This window comes from Muntiacus reevesi, chromosome 5, assembly GCF_963930625.1.
Source record: "Muntiacus reevesi chromosome 5, mMunRee1.1, whole genome shotgun sequence".
NCBI classification, from domain to species: domain Eukaryota; kingdom Metazoa; phylum Chordata; class Mammalia; order Artiodactyla; family Cervidae; genus Muntiacus; species Muntiacus reevesi.
In genome coordinates this window covers 41,581,767-41,601,681 of record NC_089253.1, presented here as the reverse complement: position 1 = coordinate 41,601,681, position 19,915 = coordinate 41,581,767, and the positions used below count along the sequence as shown (strand labels likewise).

The 19,915-nt window shown below is 62.3% G+C and overlaps 1 protein-coding gene across 5 annotated transcripts; it reads right to left on the bottom strand.

The window, feature by feature from the left end:
* Window positions 1-219: 219 nt before the first annotated feature.
* On the bottom strand, window positions 220-19,882 carry PCNX3 (pecanex 3). 5 transcript variants are annotated; one of them, XM_065937739.1, is made up of 35 exons: window positions 18,941-19,614; window positions 18,410-18,597; window positions 18,074-18,173; window positions 17,910-17,949; window positions 17,728-17,823; window positions 16,375-17,505; window positions 15,789-15,912; window positions 15,524-15,702; window positions 15,222-15,312; window positions 14,677-14,812; window positions 13,233-13,393; window positions 12,334-12,487; window positions 12,036-12,068; window positions 11,662-11,833; window positions 11,439-11,549; window positions 10,973-11,064; window positions 10,719-10,828; window positions 10,451-10,556; window positions 10,261-10,353; window positions 9,956-10,106; window positions 8,984-9,128; window positions 8,484-8,661; window positions 7,715-7,823; window positions 7,431-7,560; window positions 6,973-7,031; window positions 6,658-6,873; window positions 5,765-6,018; window positions 3,418-3,648; window positions 3,149-3,252; window positions 2,703-2,850; window positions 2,378-2,608; window positions 2,030-2,304; window positions 1,409-1,542; window positions 1,026-1,324; window positions 220-947 (listed from the first exon to the last, which is right to left on the bottom strand). In XM_065937739.1, the coding sequence occupies exons 1-35, from the start codon at window positions 19,091-19,093 to the stop codon at window positions 741-743; spliced, it is 6,141 nt and encodes a 2,046-aa protein (XP_065793811.1). In that variant the 5' UTR covers window positions 19,094-19,614; the 3' UTR covers window positions 220-740. The 5 variants fall into 5 exon arrangements, with proteins under 5 accessions (XP_065793811.1, XP_065793812.1, XP_065793816.1 ...); XM_065937740.1 differs by having other exon boundaries at window positions 15,524-15,699; XM_065937744.1 differs by lacking the exon at window positions 18,941-19,614 and adding an exon at window positions 19,801-19,882 and having other exon boundaries at window positions 221-947.
* Window positions 19,883-19,915: the final 33 nt, after the last annotated feature.

Genomic DNA, 19,915 nt, shown 5'->3' with positions numbered 1-19,915 from the left:
GCCAAGGGTCAGGCTGATAACTGTAGGAACCTGCCATTGGAGCTAAAAATCTTTGAACGTTTTGGCGTGAGAAGCAGAACAACTGCAAACTTAGGGTCAAGGTTTAAAAAGGGAACAGGCAAGTGGCAAAGAGGATCCAGTCCTACTTGAGCTCCACCCTGGTCTAACCTTGACCTCAGAACCCAGCCCCACATCCTTCATCCCTCTCTCTGTGCTCATCTACCCTGACTTGACCACCTCCTCTACCCTCCAGCCAAATACCCCCAGATAGAAGAAGAAACTGCCAACCAAAATCAAAAATAGTGTTATTAATTCTGGTGTCTCCGAAGCACGAAAAAAAAAAAAAAAAGAAAAAAAGAAAAAGAAATCCCCCTTTCCCATATTTCAGCCCCAAGTCCAAGGCCAAAGGGCCGCCCCAGCAGGCAGTGCAGGCTGAGAGGCAAAGTCAGTCCTGGCCATGGGCTTGAAGCGGGACCAGCCCATGGGTTTGGCTCTTAGGGCCCAACTGGGATGCTGCCTGCCTCAGTTTGGGGAGCCCAGGCTCTGGATTAGGGATGAGAGATCAGGGGTCAAGGTCAGAGGTCTGGGCTATTCAGTTCCGGTGCTCTGGCTAAGGCAGCCAGAGGTCAGGGTTCACATGTGGAAACTAAAGCCACTCAGTTCTGTGGTCCAGCAGAAGGGCCAGAGGCCGGGGGTCCAAGTCCCCAAATACAGCTGAGGCCCAGAGGGTGCCAGGCCACTCAGTACTGATGCTCCAGCAGGGGCTGAGCTGCCGGGCTCTCTCGCTCCTCAGCAGGGGCAGGCCAGTCGCCCAGGGCCCCGGTGGGCGTGCCAGTCTCAGGAGCACTGCCGTCCAAGCAGTGAATGTCCTGCACTGCTCTGGGGGGTGAGGCTTCAGTGCTGATGTCCGGGCTGAGGCTGAGGCTGAGGCTGAGGTCTAGGGGCGCCTGAGGGAAGGGAGACAGGTTGGTGGTGGGGGAGCAGACCTGAGCTGCCCAGACCTGACCCTGCTGGAAGAGCCTTACCTGAGATTTGGGGGTGCTTCCTTTAGGGCTCCCTGAGGCTGGCTCCCCCTCAGATCCCCCTAGTCCCTTCCGACCCCCCAGGCTCCACTTCCCACTGGGACCCTCAGAACTTAGGAGACCAGGGGCAGGGGGCCTTGAGGGCCTAGGACCCTCAGGGGGGGCTGGCGAAGCGGGGGATGGTCCAGGGAGCCGAGGGGGTGGCCACTGCAGCAGAGGAGGGGGGCGCCCATCACCAGAGCTGCTCAGGGAGGGCCTCGGGCCCCAGGCTGGGCCTGGTGGGAGGGGCTGGTCCCCAGTGCCTGTGGGAGACAGATAAGAGGGCAGAATTCAGCCGCTAGGCTGCCCTTCCCTCTCACGGGCTCAGCCAGGCCTTGCCTGCTCACCTGCTGTGTTCTCAGGTGTGGGTTGTGCCAAGGGGGGGTTATTGCTGAGGGAGGTCAAGCCACCGCCTCCGCCACAGTCTGAGTCATCCACGTTCCCGCCACTATTGCAGCCGGCACCGCAGCCCTTGTGGAGCCTGGGCAAGGGGGAACAGAGACGAGGGTGGTGGTGGGAGGAGGATGCAGTGCCCTCACAAGCACAGGTCCCAGACCCAAGACAGACCACCTAACATCTCAGATCCTAGTCCTGTTTCTAAAAGATTCTGCTATCTACTTTACAGGGTGTTTTTTTTTTGGTTTGTTTAAGGTTACACTGCGAAGCACATGGGATCTTAGTTCCCTGACCAGGGATCGAACCCACGTCCCTTGCGGTGGAAACGAGGTCTTACCCACTAGACCACGAGGGAAGCCCCTACAGAATTTTTAAAGGTGGCATTATCAATGGTGCTTCAGGCTAAAGGTCACCCTTGGCTCTGGCTGAGGGGGCAGGGTGTGTAGTTGGGTCAGCTTGGGGTCCACTCCTGGCTCCGGCGCTTCCTCAGTCAGACCCCGGAGAGCACCACTTCCTCTCTGTGAACCTCTGCTTCCTCCCCTGTGACCCCAGAGGCAGGGGTCAGAGCTCACCTCTCCCAGCTGCGCAGAAGCCAGCGGGCGATGGCGCCCAGGCTGACGGGGCCGCCCCACAGCGCCCGCAGCTGAGGGTGGCTGCCGGCCAGCGAGGTGGTGAGGGGAGACACGTAGATGGGGTAGCCCAGCGGCTGGTCGCAGGAGGAGTTGATCATGTTGCGGAGCGCCTGCTTGGCGTTCTGGATGCTGCCGCGCTCGGGGTTGCGGTTGCGCAGGAACACCAGCTCCTGCTGCTGCCCGGCCCAGAGGCCACGCACGCACTCCCGGTTCACCTGCGGGGGTGGGGAGAGGTGTCAGGAGGCTGCGGCGGGAAGGGGGCCGGGTGGGGTGAGCGGCTGACCCCACCTTGATGACGCGGAAGCTGAGGTGGCGCCGGTTGAGCATGATGATCTTGTACTCGTCCGAGGCGTCGTCCAGGACGTGGCGCAGCGCCAGCAGGGAGGGTGTGTTGCTGAGGATGGCGCTGCGCCAGGCTGGGTCGCCCTCGTGTGAGATGACCAGCCGCTCCTCGTTGGCTGCAATGGCGTCATACAGGGCGGCCGGCTCCTCATACTCGTCCGGGGACGTGAAGTGGTCCTGCGGGGAGGACGGGAGGGCCGAGGTGGGCGGCCCCTGCCCTGGGCGGTGGGTTCACTGCCTGCCCGCCCTGCCTGGGCACACCTCTGCCTACCTGGTGAAGCTTGAGGGCCATGCGCACCCCGGGCGCCACCACGCGGTGAAGCAGATCCATGTCGGCGAAGACCCACTCGTCCCGCGGGGAGGTGATCCGGAAGTCCCCCTTAAACAGGGCATGCAGGCCGTAGAGGAAGGGCTCCAGGCTGGAGAAGAGGAGGAGGGATGAATGCACCGGCGCGCGGGGGCTCCTCAGCGCTGGCTCTGTATGCAGGGCTCAGAGGGCAGCCCGCGCTTCACGCTGGGCCTCAGTTTCCCCATCTTGACAAGGAGGTCAGTCCCTGCCTGTGTCCCTCACAGGGCGATGGTGAGGAACAGGCGGGGTCCCATGGGGAGAGGAGCCACGCTGAAGGAAGGACTGATGTGGCCCTGGGGGCTGCAGCCACAGGCCCAGGGCTTGTCAGCAGGTAGAGGGGAGGGCGACAGGCTGGGCCGGGCACTCACCTGGCAGACATGCTGTGCGACGCGGTCCCCAGGGCCCGGCGGCCCAGCACACACAGGCCAAAACACAGCGTGACCAGCGGCGAGTTCCAATCCTGGTCCACAGGCTGCAGCACAAGGACCCCGTCCCCAGAGCCCAGCTCAGACCTGGCACAGGGCACTGGGGGCAGGGGCTGGGGCCCAGGCCAAGGGAGGCTGAGGGCGAGAAGAACCCGCACGGGGGGGGGTAGGCCGAGGGGGAGAGGGCAGCCCCAGGCTGGGGGTGGCCGGACCTGGCCGCGCCGGGAGGCACAGTACTGGATCCACTCCAGGTGCACGGCGCAGAAGGAGGGCAGCGAGAGGCCAGAGAGGCGAAGGTCGTAGTCCTCGTCCACGCTCAGGGAGAAGGTGGGGTCGGAGTCAGCGTAGCCAGGTGCCCGCACGGGGCGCAGGGCCGTTGCGATGCCTTCATGGCTCAGCCAGGCCTCCAGCTTGGGAGAGCGGCTCACATAGTAGATGATACTCTGTGAGAAGAGGGCAGGGGTCAGTGACTGGAGGCGCGCCCTCGCCCTGGCCACTAGGGGAGACAGCGTCAGGGGGCAGAGGCTTCTCCTCATGAGTTCCCTGGTAGTCCAGTGGTTAGGACTCTGCGCTTTCACCGCAGAGGTCCTGGGTTCGATCTCTGGTTGGAGAACTAAGATCCCTCAAGCTATGTGGCCTGACCAAAAAAAAGAGAAGCTTCTGCCTTAGACTGCGCTGAAGTCAGCTTCCCAGGACACCTGTCCCCTCTCCCATCTCAGCTCCCTGAAGCCACACAGGCCTGTCTGTTCCTTCTCTCGGTCAGGGAAGAGGAAGGGGAAAGCCGACAGGAAGCACCCCTCCTCACAGAGCATCCACTAGAGGGTGCTGCCTGTGCCAGGTGCTTGGGTCACGGGTCCCTCAAGAGAGCATAAGTGTGATAGCCACAGGACTTCCCCTCAAAAAAAAGGGGCACAGCATCTGTACCTAAGCCAGGGGCTCCTGGACCCCTTAAGAGAATCTGCTGGGGACTTCAGTGGTTAAGAATCCACCTTGCAGAGCAGGGGACGCGGATTCCATCTCTGGTTGGGAACTAAGACCCCACACACCGCAGGGCAAGTAGGCCCATGAGCCACAACTACTGAGCCCGCGTACAACTAGAGAGACTGTGTGCCACAACGAGGATCGCTCGAGCCGCAACTAAGACCTGACTCGGCCAAGGAAATAATAAAATACATATTTAAAAAAGAGAGATTCTGCTGGTTTCTAAGCAGGGGCTTGGGCGAATGGAGGAGCTTTTGGACGGTATGCAGCTGGTACAGACATGATGGATGGGCAGTCTGAGGCCGTCAGTTGGCAGCCAGTCAGGTTATGGGATCTTGTGTGCTGCCCTGGATGGAGCCAATGCGGGGTGGCCTTCTGCCTGGGGGAGGGGTGGGGAACCCAGAGCTGCGGAGGCTGGTGCAGTGGCCGTGAACAAGGGGCATCTCGGCAGTAGGGGGACCAGCAGGGCGGCTCCGGTAGGACATTGGGGGCCAAGAACCTGGGCAAAATGGCCACAGTATAAGCTCTTCCCTAGGAGTGAGTGAGGGCATGGGGAAAAACATCTGAGAAAGTAGTTTCTCTGACAAGTGACACAGAGGGGGCGTCCACTGGCAGCAAGGGTCAGCTGGGGGACACAGGACCGCCCAAGAGAACCTCAGGTGAGCAGGCTCCGTGGACTCCAACAAGCCGCCCGTCCCTTCTGGGCCCATGACATGCCGCAAGGCAGATGCTAAGAGAGAGTGAGGGGACCTGATTGTGACCCCTAGTCACCCCACTCCTGTCATCCCTGCCACCTCACAGAACTGCAAGAATCCCTACTTCTCAAAGGGCTAAATGAAGGCAAAGAAAGCAACATCGCAGGCATCCCACAACCCAGTCCAGGGCTCCCTTGGGACCCCACACTGTGCGCCCCAACCCCTTGCCCCACAGCAGGCCTAGAGCCCCTCAGGCCTGGCTTGGAGGGCCTAGGTTGAGACAGGGAGGCCCAGCCCAGGCTAAGCCTAGCTCCAGCACTTCCTCCTGATGCTGGGGCCTCAGGCAAGGCACTTTCCACATCTAAGGCAGCAGCACGTCTCCTGCAAGGTGTGGTGGGCTTCACCCAGCTCAGGAGAGGTATCTGGCAGAGCCCACCCCTTAGTAAGCACCGCTGCTTGACAGATGCTCCTAAAGCTGTGTTAAGGCCACCACGGTTAGCTATACTGTCTCTCTGTGCTGGTGGGGCGTGGTGCGGGGCTGGTGGTCTGGAAGGTGGGCATCAGCAATGCCCCTCCCAGGACCAAAGCCCAGAGAAGATCTGTGTACGTGCTGCCCACTGGCCCCCCAGTACTCACCGCCCCATGGGAGCCTCCTGGAGGCGATGACAGAGGGCCCCCACCCCAGGCCCCCCACAGGCAGAGTCACAGGGCTTCAAAGACCCACTGTCTGGCAGTGACGCTTTGGAAGATGCTTCCACTCTCTGAGGCCCCGGCGTCCCTTGGATAGAACAGGCTCCTGGAGACCCAGAATGTGGCCTTCGGGAAGCTCCTGGCGAGCGAGCCCTGAGCGTGGGGCCCCGGCCACCCGGCCTCAGCCTCCTACCCTGACGTAGTAGGTGACGAGGATCTTGCGGAGGTCGAACACCTGCAGCATGGACGCGGCGTTGTTGTCGCTGATGCTGTAGCCCTCCAGCACGTACTTGCTGGCCGTCACCTCCCAGGCCAGCCAGCGCTGCCCGAAGGCCGCATTGAAGGACAGGACCCGCGGCAGGTGGCCTGGCTCACAGCAGCAGCAGCCCTCGTCCTCCTCCACACCCTCGGTGATGGCCTCCACCTCACGCTGCTGGCAGTATGTACCTGTGGGGAGAGGGGCCAGTCAGGGGACACGGGCACATCCCCGCCTGCCTCCTCCCCAGAGTGCCCAGGCCCAACCCCTGGAGGCAATGGGAGTCATCGTTACTTAGTGAACGGATAAACAAACGAGCCCCTTTCTCCTGCTAACTGCCAGTGGCCATGGGGGGGTGGGACTAGGGTGGCGGTGACAGGATGAACAGGGCCAGGTCCCTCACTTATAGACACAAAGACAAGCACAGGCTTGTGCTGCTCCGACCTGTGCTTCGAGCCTCTCTGCACTCGGGGGCCTCTTCTGAAGCTGGTACCTGCCAGGTACATCTTCCTGAGGGCCAGGAGCTGGCTCACTCCCCAGGGCTTATGCGTGAGTCCCAACCTGGGCCAGGCCTGAGTCCACAGAGCAGGCCAGCAGGAGCCCCAGGCCGGAGCTTCCACTAGAGCAGCCTGTTCACTACAGACCTGCCACAGTCTGGGCAGGGACGGGGGTGGGCCAAAGAAAGCCTGTTGCCTCAACGCTCAGACTAGGAATCCCAGGCCATGGGGCCCATGGGGGAGAATGCCTTGCTCAAGGGCCCCAGCAAACCGGGGTACAGCAGGGTTAGGGTCCGGCCCTCACACACAGACAAAGGTGGCGCCCTGGCTCACCCCGGAACTCGAGGCCACGCAGCTGGAAGGTGACGAGGCCGTTGCCGACCTCGATGAGGTGGACCAGGGCGTTGAGGTAGTCGGAGGCCAGGACGAAGCAGTCGCCAGGGCCGTAGTTGCCCCAGCGGCCCAGCACCAGGTCCCCACACAGTGTGTGCTGGAGCGAGCGGGTCAAGTGCTCGTAGAAGATCGAGTTGAGGTTGTTGTCATCAGCGCCTGGGACCCGGGATGGACAGACAGATGGACATGAAAAGTGAGCAAGGCTCCCTCCCCAGGGAGGCCCGGCCCCAAAGCTCCCGATGGCTGGGTACACACCGGGGTTCCGGTCCAGCTGAGTGACCAGGCGGGTGTTGGAATGATCCACGCGTTTAGTGCTGTTCAGAGACAGGGTGACATGCAGGTGGCTGAGAGGGCAAGGCTGCCCCAGGCTTAGGTGACAGTTCCCGCCACTCCCCACCACGCCCCTCTGGGCTTGCATCCCCATGCTCCGAGTCAGATGCCACGAGAGCCCCATAAGGGGAGGGTAAGGCTCACGGACGTGAGGGGAACCCCCCCCCAGGGGCACCACACAGCCAGCAAGCCCGGGGTGTGAGCCGCAAGCCTCAGTCTGGCTCAAGCTGTGTCCCTGTGGGTCAGCCCACGGTGCCCCTCCCCACAGTCCAGCCTCTAGTCTCTATCCGATCTCCTGGCAACCTGCCCCGTCCAGCCGCCCGCTCCCTGCCAGTCCCACTCAGGGTCCCACACGGCAACCGCCTCCGTCCCAGGAGACCCACTTGTAGTCACGCTCCCAGAACTTGAGGGGCCGTGCGTAGGACATGATGAAGACGGCACTGCCCAGCAGTGGGTTGAGAGGCGTGGAAAAGAGTGCCGAGAGCAGGGCCTGAACGAACAGCATGGCCGAGTCTGGGCGCGAGTCAAGGAGGTGGCGGGCACGCAGGACCCTCCCCGGCCTCCCTCATGACCCCTCCACCCCTGCCAGCCCGCCTGGAACCCGCCCATCCGGGCAACGGCCCTCCCTGCACACCCCCGCCCGGGCCGCAGGCGGCAGGCTGGGTACGTGGCACGGCGAATGGCTGGGCAAAAGCGTGGAAAGCTGAGCCCCAGGTGATCTGCCAGGGCGCGATGTAGGTCAGCACGAAACGCAGCTTGTACAGCAGGTCCCACAGCTGCAGGGGTGAAGAGGGGAGGGGAGAGGTACACGGCCTGCTCACAGAGGAGGGGGCCCGCCAAGTGCCCACTCAGGTCCCGGGGACTTCCGACACCATTAGCAACCCCCGACAGAGCACCCAAGGGGACATTAGCGATTTAATTCATACGATCATCCCGGGAGTGTCCTATCACTGTCCCACTTTACAGATGGGAAAACTAAGGTTCAGACAAGGTAGAACAGATACACAATTTGCTCAGGCTATGCCATTCTTGGTGATGCGGCTGTGATACCAAGAGTTAAGAGACAGTCACAGGCCCTGCCCTCAAAGGGGGACATAGTACTGATCTCCACCATCCTGGGCCAGGCCAGAAACCAGACCAGAATGCTCACGGGAGTGAGATGAAAGCTTAGGTCTGTGCCAGGCTCCCCTGTGGGCACCACTGTAGGTCTCCAGTACAGAGCTGGGGAACAGGTCTTTGTTCAAGTCTCGGCTGACCACCAGCTCTCCAGGAAACCTGAGGCAAATCACTTACGCTCTCTAATCCTCAGCCTGCTCACTGCCCTGCGAGGAGGTATTGCCAAGGCCCCGAGAGGGGATACCACAGACTGGGGCGGGTCTCCCACACCGAGGCAGGAGAGGTCTGCCCCCAGGGCTGCGGCGCAGCCCCCAGCTCACCTTGCTGCAGAGCAGGGACATGAGGAAGTAGTCTAACAGGAAGCCCTGGGACAGGCGTGGGTAGTCGAAGTGAAAGAGCAAGACGGTGAAGGCCAAGGTCAGATACTGCTGGGGCGGGCAGCAGAAAGCCGACCGCAGCAGCTTCAGCCCAGCCACGGTCATAAGCAGTGCCCGGCAGCTGTGGGCAAAAGGCAGGCTTTAGGGGCCGGGCGGTGGGGGAGGGTGCCCACCCCTTGCAGACCCTGGCCTGGGCTCTGCTGGGCAGGGCCTGGCTCTTTTGGGCCAGTGACCTTCGTCTCTGCTCCCTGAAGAGGTCACTAACCCCCCCAACTTCAGGTGTACTGGAGGGACATGTCTGCTCCTGAGGAGGCAGGTGCTTCACTGGAAAGGGTGTCAGAAGCTGGGGGCCTACTTATGCTTGTTGGCCAAGGGTACTCAGTCTCCCCCTGGGTTACTCGGGCAGGTAGATGGTGGGATGACCGGGGGCCAGCGGTCCTCACTAAAGGCAGAACTTGTCCGGGTGGCTGACGACTGTGTGAGCGTCCACTGTGAGGGCGTTGAGCACCACGGCCGGGTAGATAAGGTACTTCTCCACGCACTGTAGGCCGGCGTACAGCTTCTCAAACCACATCACCTGGGCGGCACCTGCAACCACGGGCAGGAAGGTGGGACTGCTGTCGAGCTCTGGGCCCTCCACACCCTCCTCCTGCTGCAGGGAAGGACGGGCGTGCTCTCCGAGGGAAGCTAGCAGGAGGGAAGAGCCCAGGATGTGGGGTTATGCAGTTCTGGGCCCCTAGAATTTCTGAGCAGCTGGGGGGGTGTTGATTTTCGGCAAATCAAATGAGGGTGAGGAGGCCCAGGCAGGGTGTGTGGGGGGCTCAGGGCAAGTGCTCTGCCCATTTGGCTGTCTGAAATAAAGGATGATGACAACACCCCCACTGTCCACCGGAGTCAGGACAGATTGGATGAGGCCCAAGTTCACAGGGTCCTTCAGACCAGGTCCCTGTCACTGGCTCAAGGTGACTGTAGCCACATGGAGATGCTGGCCCAGTAAACAAGATCCTTCACTAAGAAAAACAAGCACGCAGACCTTCGTACCACAAATCCAGGTATTCAAATACAAGCTCCAGGGAGTCTGTGTTGCACAAATCAGTGTGCGCTGCACTGGTCTAGTTCATTAAGAACCAGTCTGTATTTCTCAACAACACCTCCTGGAGTTCTACTCCTACCTCCTCAGAGTCTACAAGTCGGGGAGGGAAAGGGCAGAGCAGGCAGAGCGAGTGAGCCAGGGGCTGAGGCGGGCACAGGAGAGGGTGCAGAGGGCAGTGAAGGGGCCGCAGGGCCCATGCCAGTGCGGACCAGGCAGTGTGGGCAGAGGCTGCCCCCTGCTGGCACCCTGCACTGAGAGGTCCAAGCTCCCCATGCGAAGGGCAGGAGGGGTGGAGGGTCCCAGCCTGGCGAGAGGCACTCACCCCGCACTTCGTACTGGCTGTACTCCAGCGGCTTCAGCACGGGCTGTGACAGGCAGAACCAGGGCAGCTGTTTGCGGAGCTGTGGCAGCAGGTAATGTGTGAAGAAGCCCACAGCCCCCGCCAGCGCGTACAACACAAAACCCAGCACGGACTGCAAGGAGGAGAGGAGGCTCAGCCACGGGCTGCCTGGTGCAGGTCAACCAGGGCCCGAGAAGGACATGAGGCCATGGCTGCCCAGCCCTCAGGACGTTCAGGCTCTGGCAAAGACCTGAGTGGGCGAGAGGGCTGGCCTGTGCCCCACAAACCTTCAGGGCAATGAAGACGGTGCTGGCGCTGATGGCGAAGGTGAGCACGGCGATCACCACACACATCACCAGGTCAGAGTGCAGGACCTCACGCTGCAGGGTCGGGAAACACCAGCGTGGGTGCCACCGCCACCGGTGACCGAGCACACCCTTCCCCCCAAGACTGGACCCCGGGACTCCGGGCGCTTACCACTGACTGGCGCATCTTTTCTGGCAGTGGGTCTGGGGGCTCAGCGCGGGCGGTCTCCAAGCTCCGCTCCTCCAGCTCGGGGAAGAGCTTGCTCCGGACCAGAGACCTGGCGGGTAGGGCCGTGAGAAGAGTCAGGGGCCCGGGTCTGGGAGGCTGCCCCTCCTCCCACAGGCCCTGGGGTCGGGTGGTGACAGCACAAGTGCAGACCCTGCCCCCCACCCCTGCCATGCACAGACACACACACAGACAGGCCCACGCAGGCACCCACCAGAGCACGGTGGGGTCGCTGCTCTGCCGGCTCAGGTGGTAGGACAGTGCCACCAGGAGGCCACAGAAGACGGAGAAGAGGACAGGGACGTGCTGCTCTGGCCAAGGGCTCTGGGGAGGGAACCCGTGCTGGTCAGGGCGTGAGGGTGCCCCCTGCACCCTGGGGGAGAAGCCACTGTGGAGCACGATTCACAGCCCCATCCCAACAACCCCCAGGCTCTGGACGCCTCCCGGCCCCCCACAGGGCATCCCTACCTTGATGGCCCCGAGGCAGAAGCCATAGAGCAGGGCCGCGGCCAGTAGGCTGCGGGAGAGGCTGAAGACGGCGGTCAGGGGACTGGTGGCGGCTGCAAGGCGAGTGACAGCAAGTAAAGCCAGATCCCACCTGCTAGGCCCCATGGCACTGACCCTGCTGCCCCTCAACTTCCAGGGGCTAACCTCCCCTGGACTCGGGACCCAGCCCACTGTTTTCTGCTCCCCCAGCCCAGAGAGGCCTGCAGGACTTTGGCATTCTTGGGTTTAAACCACTTGCCTGGGGAGGAGACAGGAGGGGAAGGGGAGGGAGGGGAAGAGATAGGAATTTAGAATCTTCCACATAGACTTGGAGAAGCCTCAGCGAAGTGCTAGACCCATAGTTGGATAGCCTCATACCCTCATAGCCTCAAAGACCCATAGGCCTGCACAGCCTCCTCACCCCAGAACCCCGCCCTGGGCTCCATACCTGTGCCCCCAAAGCCGTGCATGTCTATCTGCTCCAGCAGGTACATGAGGCAGGTGTTCACCTGGGGCAAGAGGCCCAGGAGGAAGACGAACGGGAAGCACAAGGTGAACACTGGCAGGGAGGGGAAGCGGAGGCCCGGTCAGTCTGCCGGCTGCCCCCCAGCCCACCCTTAGGGCCTCACTCTCCACCAACCCCCCCGCAACCTCAACCCTACCCGCCTTACCAGTGGCCACATCACGGGCACAAAAGAAGAAGGAGGCAGAGAACAGCGTGAGGCCATAGAGGGAGACGGGCGGGAAGGGCTGCGCGGAGCCCAAGGCGTCCAGCAGCCAGATGAGCAGACAGCAGATGCAGAAGTAGACGGGTCGGCTGTACGCGATCACCCAATTGTGACCCTGGGGAGGGGGCCTGTGAGGAGCCACGCCTCCCTCACTGAACGCCCTACTCACAAACACATGCTCACGTGCCCTGGGTCAAAGAGAGCTTGGCAGGGCTGGGGGCAGAAGGATCTGGGGTCTGGGGGCAACGAGGAAAGGTGAAGGTCTCAGCCCCGCCCAGGCCCAGGCCTCGCAGGGAGACGAGCTCCGCTGTACTCACGTGCATGGGAGAGGCGGCATCCGGCTGCACACTCTGGAAGAGACAGGAGCTACAATGGTGACGAGAGCCTCGCCCACAGGAGGGTCAGAGGCCTGGGACCTGTTTGATTCCACTTCCCAGGCATTATGAGGGACCAGGGCAGGACTCCCCCTTCAACTATTCTGAGCCTCAGTTCCTTCATTTGTTGGATGGGGCTGGGAGAGTGGTGGTTGCAGGGAACGTGAAGCACCTTATCTGCTTTCTAGCTTGACCCTCTCAAGAGGAGTTGTGGGAGGAGACCCAGGAAGCCAGGCCTGACCTTCAGCAGGGAATACTGGCAGGAGGCAATGACCAGGCAGAACTGGAAGACCCAGATGTCCGTGAAGAAGCCCTTGAGCAGCAGCAGGTAGCCCAGGAAGGCGACGAGGCTGCTCAGGCCAACACCAAGGATGTTCTCCAGCAGCCCACGCGTCCTGGAGAGACCGCTGGGTCAGAGCACGCCTACCTCCTACCATACTGGCGGGGCAAGGGATTAGGGGGTGGGGGTGGGGGACAGGACTCAGCCACAAAGACCCACATCCAGGCTGGTGCCCACGCCAGCCGTCATCCTGAGTATCCGGAGCTATAACCTTGGGCAGGGCCAGGTTGCACCTGCTCCAGGAAGCCAGCCCACTGCTATCCTGCACCCAATCCCAGGCTCTGTCCCCTCTAGACCCGGAGACCTCAGGGGCCACACTCTGGATCTGGCCGATTTGCCTCCCGCTCCCCAAAGCACCGCTCACAGTGCCGGGAGAAATCCAGAGCGTAGGAAGCCACCCAGACAACAGAAGTCACCTGCCATCTCTGCCTTTCTGGGCCTCAGTTTCCTCCCAGAAAAAAAGGGAAGCTAAGACACACAACTTGCTGGGTTTTTAGGCTGTATAGGATTCAATTTAATTGAATCTAACACAGAAGCAAATAAAAAAAAAACCACACCGCACAGGAGCAATGTATCCCTCCAGCAAAATTTTGAGAGAGGAATGATCAGAGCACCCCCCACCAGGCCAAACATCTGCCCCCAGAAGAACCTAAAGCAACCCCACTGCAAATTCCAGCCCTCCACGCACCCTCAGTGACCCAGCAGTTAGGCTCTCTGTGGCCATGACAGCCTCCACACGTTCCCAGAGTCTGGAAGGCCTGGGGCCAGGAACAACAGAGGACTGCGGGCTGAGTGCTCACCGATCCAGCAGGGCCAGCAGGGCGAGCCGCTCATAGCGCACAGACGTCCAGCGGCCAGGAAGAAGCCAGTACTTGTAACTATGTTGGGCCCGGGGTGGCGCCTCCTCCATCAGTGTCTGCTCCTGGGATTCGTGCAGGGAGTCCTGGTCCAGTAGGTCAAACTGCAGTCCCCACGGCCGCGGCCATCAGCCCCACCCCCCACCACCACGGTTCACGCCACCCCCTGGCACAGACTGGCCATCAGCTGCGCCTCCCCCCACCCCCGCCCAACCACGCGGTCCACACCACCCCCCAGCACACATTGGCCATCAGCTCCGACCCACTGCCATCCATGCCACCCCCTGGCACATGTGGGCTGGTCTACACAGAAAGTCCCTACCATCTAGTGGCCCTGCAGCCTGCCCTGATCCTCCACCCCAGGGCCTGCTCCTTTCTCCAGCTCCCCAGGATATGGCTCAATGGCCGTGGGGGCTGCTAAGGGCCAGGGTTACCAGCTCCTGTGTCTGTCTTCCCCACTCAGGAGGTATCTCTGGCCTCTTCCTGGGGTCGGTGAAATCCACCTTACCCTCTGGGAGCCAGCACATATGCCACCCTTTGCCCAGACATGGCCATCAGGGTCACTCTGACCACCCTACCCTGGAGCACACGGAAGGCTGGCCCTAAGGGCAGGCCTGGGTGGCAATACCACTGCTGTGAGGCCCTGGGCTGCCTACTTAACCTCTCTGGACTTCTTGGGTCTTTAAGTGTTTATGGAGCACATCCATGAGCCTGTCCTGTGCCAGGCTCTAGAGACACAAGGAGAGCCACCGCAGCACAGCCCCTGCCTCTGGCGGAGCCCTCGCCCGTGTGAGGACTGCACTGCTCTCCCACGGGACGGGGAAGGAGAACAAGCGCATCAGGAAGGAGCACGCGCGGCTGCTGGGCGCTGCCCTTGGTCTCTCTGCGGCCCTGGCTGCATGGGCACTACTCTCACGATTGTTCTTTAAGCTCTGAATCTGCACCTTACACAATCCTAACATTTCTGTCACTTCCTGACCAATTACATAAGTTGTCGTCCACACCAGGACCCTCTCAGGAACAATAGGAAGTGCTCTTACTAACCCTGCTGAAACAGACAAGCTCGACCAGCCTCAAGCGACCCACCGCCACTGTCCGGTGAGCTCAGCTGTCCCCTCTGCAGGCGCCACTGCACCGTCCCCACTAATTGCGGGCCCCGCCAAGGTAAAGAAGCTATTCCAGACATGTTTATTGAGTAAATAAATAAGCAGCTTGTCATTCATGTTCTGTGCACCCTGTGCTGGCCATCAAAGATCAAGACAGCCACCTTAGGGCCCCTGGAGCCCTCACTCGGAACGACCTGGCCCTCCCGGGGCCTGCACAAGTGCTTGGTGCTCTGCATCCCCCACCCCCTCCTGCAGGTCCTTCCCCAGTGCTGGCTTCTCACCTCTGGGATCTCCAGGGGCACTCGGCGCACCTGCATGCCCTGCAGGACCACAGGCCGCGGCTGCAGCAGGTTCAGGCCGCCAGTGGCCTCTGGGACATCAGCTGAGTGGAAGCTAGAAGAATGCGAGTGGCGGTCCCTGTGGGAACAGCAGAGGTGAGGGTCGGGGCTGTGGGTGAGCCCAGGAATGAAACAGGGTTGAGGCCAAGGCCAGGCCACGACTGGGGGCCCAAGGGGGTTGTTCAAGTACCCAGACAATGCACAGGGGTGTCAAAAGGAGACAGGTCACAGAGGGCCTCCCTCCCAGACCCTGGGCCTCCAAGAAGGTCCTGGAGCCTTGTGCTTGGAAGTGCTGTGGAGCCAGGGACCCAAGGGATCCCTGCAGGCTTGCCCCTCTTCCCTCCATGGCCCTCGTTGCCACCCATCCTCCTCTCCTCCTGGAGGTCTGAGCTACCCCTGCTCCTGCCCAAAGAAGGAAGGGAGAAAACTCCCCAGAAATAACAGCTCACCAGCCGCCAACCTGGGAGAGCCTGAGCTTGGAGACTCACCAGGCTCCGTTGGCTGCCTGCTCCCCCTGCTGCCCCACGGGGTTCTCATAGCCGCCTCCAGCCAGGCCAAAGGTGTAGGAACGCCGCACACCTGGGGCAGACAGGTGTGGGACACAAGGCGGCCCGTCAGGGACAGGAGCACTGAGGCCCAACCCCCCTGCGGAAAACCCTGTGCTGGGCTTTCTAGATGGCAGCCCAGTCCTGGGGCACCAAGGCTGCAATCCCAGGGACGATGACCCTCGGCCGGGGTGGGGGGGAGGCCGGGCCAAAGGCTCGGCCACTGGACAAAAAGAGGGGCTCACCGCTCTCGTCGTAGAAGTAGTGCACGGCACCCTCGGAGGTGTCATCAAAGGTGCAGGCCTCATGCACGTTGGCACCGGCCCGGGTGAGCAGCAGCGAAGAGGCGAAGTGCAGGGCCGAGGGCAGCGTCAGAGCCCGGGAGTGGGAGGCCGCGCGGCCCCGCTGAGCCTCCTGCAGGCTGCTGGGGAGGGGGCAGCCCATGGGCTGTCAGCACTCAGAGCCAGCGGGTCCCGAATCCCCCACCCCAGGCAGCCAGCTGGTGCTCACCTGGGGGGCGAGCCCATGATGGAGGCCGGGGGGGTGGGGTTGCTGCCAGCATTGTGCCGCCTCCGGATGGCCTGTGCCCGCCTCACGCTGCTCGAGCGGTCCCGCTTGCCAGTCTCCTCAGCAGCTGCCCAGAGAGAGGCCCCCGCCCAGTATAAGTGACAAAGAAGCGAACAGAGCCTGGGGGCGGGCAGCAGGGAGATGCAGGTGCTCCTATGTGGAGCTAAAGATCAGGTCTAGTCCAACCATATCCTGGCTCTGTGACCCCTCCAGGTCACCTAACCACTCAGGCCAGTTTCCACATCTGGGAATAAGGATACGTCCTGCTCCGCTCCGCTGGTGGCCCAGGAGAATGAACATGGCTACACAAAGACTTCAAAAAGAAGCAGCTCAAGTGCTAACTTCAGAACTGGAGCCAGGTGCCTGAGGTCTCTGCCTCAGCCTCCCCTCCGCTCAGCCTGGCAGACGACGTCACTCGACGGCTGTGTCCATGTCCACCTGCTGCCGGAGGCTGAGCAGGCCCCGCTCCAGCTGCCCCTTGCCCCAACCCCCGCCCCTCCGCAGCCCACCCTTTCCAGCTGGCACTCACCTCCCCCCACCGCACCTTCCTCCTGCAGCTCCCCGCGCCAGCCAGGCTGGTTGGCAGCAGGTCCCCTGCGGGCCTCGGCAGGCAGCACAGCGGGCTCACTGGCAGCCAGCTCCACCCCCGCCTGGGCCTCCAGTTCAGCCTTGGAGCCGGCCAGGGGACCCCGCAGGACATCCCCCCCTGCCCCGTCCATGCTCAGCACGCGGGCGTGCGTTTTGGCGCTGGCAGTACCAGGCGTCCGCTGGGTCCCATAGGGCCGCTTGGGGGGCACAGCCATCCCCTCCTCAGCTCCATGGGGGGCCCGTCGTTTTCGGGCTCCCCCGGCGGCCCCCCGAGAACTCTCGGGGGAATAGCATGAAGTGGAAGAGGAGCTGTCGGTGCTGTAGCGGCGCTGGGACCGGAGACTGGAGGCCGGGCTCAGTTCACTGCCCTCGCTGGTGTCATCATCCTCGAAGAAGCCCCGGCCTTCCAGCAGCGGCCGCCGAGGGGCCCGGCCGGCGGCGGGGGAGTGTCTCCGCACGGGCGGTCGCCGTTTGCTGGGCCGGAGCAGCGCCAAGTCCTTGGGCCGCACAACCAGGAGCGGCTCAGCCGGGCCAGGCGGCGTCCCTGCTCCTACAACAGTGTCGAAGGAGCGGAGTGTGTCATCCGAGGGGACTCCAGCATCTGGGGAGGCGGGCAGCTCTGCCTCTGATGGGGGGTCTGTGTCGCTGCCCTCGGGGGCTTGCCCGCCAGGGGGGCTGTCTAGGTGGGTCGAATTGGTCTTCTCACTCTTGAAGCTGCTCAACGTCTCCCTGTCAGTGCCACTGAAGCAGGAATCTGAGGAGCCAGCTTTCTGGGGTGTGGGGTCCCCCGAGCCCCGCCGGTCCAGGGGCTGGTAGCCGCCCGCTCCTCGACGCTGTTCCCGTCGACTACTGGTCCTCACCAGGGCCCGCTCAGGCCGGGTCAGGGTCAGGAAGCTCTTGCTAAGCTCCTGGCTGAGGCTGCCCTTCAGGAGGGGGCTCATGGGAGTGTCAGCCACACTGCCGCCACTCCACGGGGCTCCGTCTCCAGCCAGGGGAGAACGTTCAGAGGAGTCCGTGCTGGGGAGAGATGGGTCCGGGGCGGCCCCTGGAGGCGTCTGGGGAAGGTCTCCAACTGTCAGAAGAGAAGGCGACACAGGACTAAAGAAAGGCGTTCTCTAGCAGGAACTAATGGCTGAGAGGGTCCTAGGGCCCCGAGTTCTGAGAGCTCAGTGGGGCGGGACACTGAAGTCCCATCTTAGAGGACCAAGAAAGCCCCAGGAAGCAAAGGTTAGGGTGACTCAAAGACATGACAGCTGGTCTTCTCCCCAAGCCCTTGCCAATGATGACCACTCACTCAGCTTCTCCTGCGAGCTTAGCTTCAGCATCTCTCGATCGGCCGAGGTCACGATCACGTTATTGCTGCCCTGCTCCCGCACCAGCTCCTTGATGTCTACGAGCACAGTCCCAGATGCGTTAGCAGCACGTGCTGGGCCCCGCTCTGCACCGCCACCTCAGCCCTCAACAGCAGCCACCTACCTCTGAGGGGCCCGGAATCCTCTATCCGGGGCAGCAACTCCTGAGTAGGTAAGAGAAACGTTTGAAGGAGCCAACAGGGCAAAACAGTAGGTGCAGGACAGACCCACATGGGGAACAGGCTCCCAGGAGAGGAGGACGGGAGGCTGAGGGCCGGCACCACTCACCGAGACCTGGTTGAAGCCAAACACGGAATGCTGAGAGCTACAGCGTACGGGGGGCGTGGAACTCACTTTTCGAAATACGGTCATCTCCACTCCAGGGTCTCTAGCAATGCACAGGAACATCAGTTTCGAGCTAACCTTCCCTCTTCACACAGCACCTCTCCCACCATCCCCATCACTCATCCCTCCATGTCGATTCCCCTGACAAATCCAGAGCCAATCAAGGAATATTCAACCACTCTTGGAGACAATGTTCCCTAAGCCCCCTCTCCATCTTCCAATGCCAAGGCCCAAGCACCAAGAACCCTCCATTTCCAGCACAGGCCCTGCCTCGCCCACCTGGGCAGATTGCTGTCCCCCTGGGCAGGCTCTTCCTCTGGTTCCCCCATGGTGGAGTTGCGCTTCTCCACAATCTCGCCCTGGTCGAACATAGCATGCAGCCGATAGTTCACAGTCTTGATGGTAGCGAAGATGACAGCCACCACAAGGCAGTACACACCAGCCACCAGCAAGCTGGGGGGCAGGACCTGGAGGCGACAGCAAGTCAGGTCATCTTTCACAGATCCCTGCTCCCACAAGGGATGGACCTACCACCGACATCAAGGCTAGGATTCACAAGTTCACAAGAAGACTTCCCCGCCCCGGCATACAACCAGTACAAAGACCCTATCTTTTCTCTACTAACTGGACAGAGATTAAGTGAGGGGCTCAAGGTCACCCTGGCCAGAAAATTCTGGCCTCTCCTCTACACACTCTGAACTCTGCAGTGAGTTCCATTCCCACAGCCCGGAGTCCCTGTCAGTTTGCACCTTCGGTGACATCTGCCCTCCCTTTCCCCGGCGGGAGTTACAGGTGGCGGCAGCGTCTCACCATGTAGAGCAAGAAAGGGAAGGTGAGCAGGAAGATCCAAACATAGAGGTGGAAGCAGTTGGAGAAGGTGCTCTGGTGCGGGTCGAAGAACCAACCGCCGGTGAGCGAGGCCCACACCCCCTGGCGCAGGATCTGCAATACCTGCGACCCCATGGCCCCGCCGCTGCTGCGCGCGCCCTCCTCCCGGGACCCTCATGGGGGCGGCCCCTGGCCCATGCCCCGCCTGGCGCCCGAGGGCCCCGGGGCCCGGCCTCGCGCTCACGCCATGGTCCCCCCCCAACGGGGGAGAGAGGTCTGAGGGGCGAGGGTGCAAGCAGGGGGCGGGGCCGGCCGGGCAGTCAGCGGTGTGAGACCCAGGCGTGGGGGTGGAGCCGCATCAGAGGCGGGGTCCTGGCCCCCACCCCCGCCCCAGAACTGCTCCCGAGGGCCGGGCCGGCAGGCAAGCGCGGGGCACGGGCCGGGCACCCGTCGGCGGCATCCAGAGGTGGGCGTGGGGTGGGTGCTCCGGGGGTGCAGCGACGGCTCTTTCGGTTCCGGCCCGGGGAAAGCCCCGGGACCCTGAGGTCCACTTCCGGGGTCACAGGTCACTCGCTTTGGGCTCCGCGCTCGCCCCGCTTCTGCGGGAGCCGGCCCAAGGGGGAGGCCGGAAGAAGGAGCTGCGAGCCGCCAACCTGCAGTGGCGCATGCGCTCAACGAGCCAAGTTGGGACCCGGAAAAGGAAAACCTGGCGGCTTGAATGCGCAAGCGCAGGGCGGTGGTGGAGCGATAAGAAGCGGGGGAACCCTTTGGGCTTGCGCAGAGTCCGGGTCTAAGGGAAGGGGCGGGCAGAAAGGCAAAAGCCCTTGGGCGCATGAGCACACCTGAAAGTTGCCAGCCTAGCGAAGACCACTGGGCGGAACCCAAGGGATAGTTGAGTAGCCATCGAGTAACCGCGGAGTTAATTGGCGCAAAACTCTCCCAGTGAGTTACAAGAGC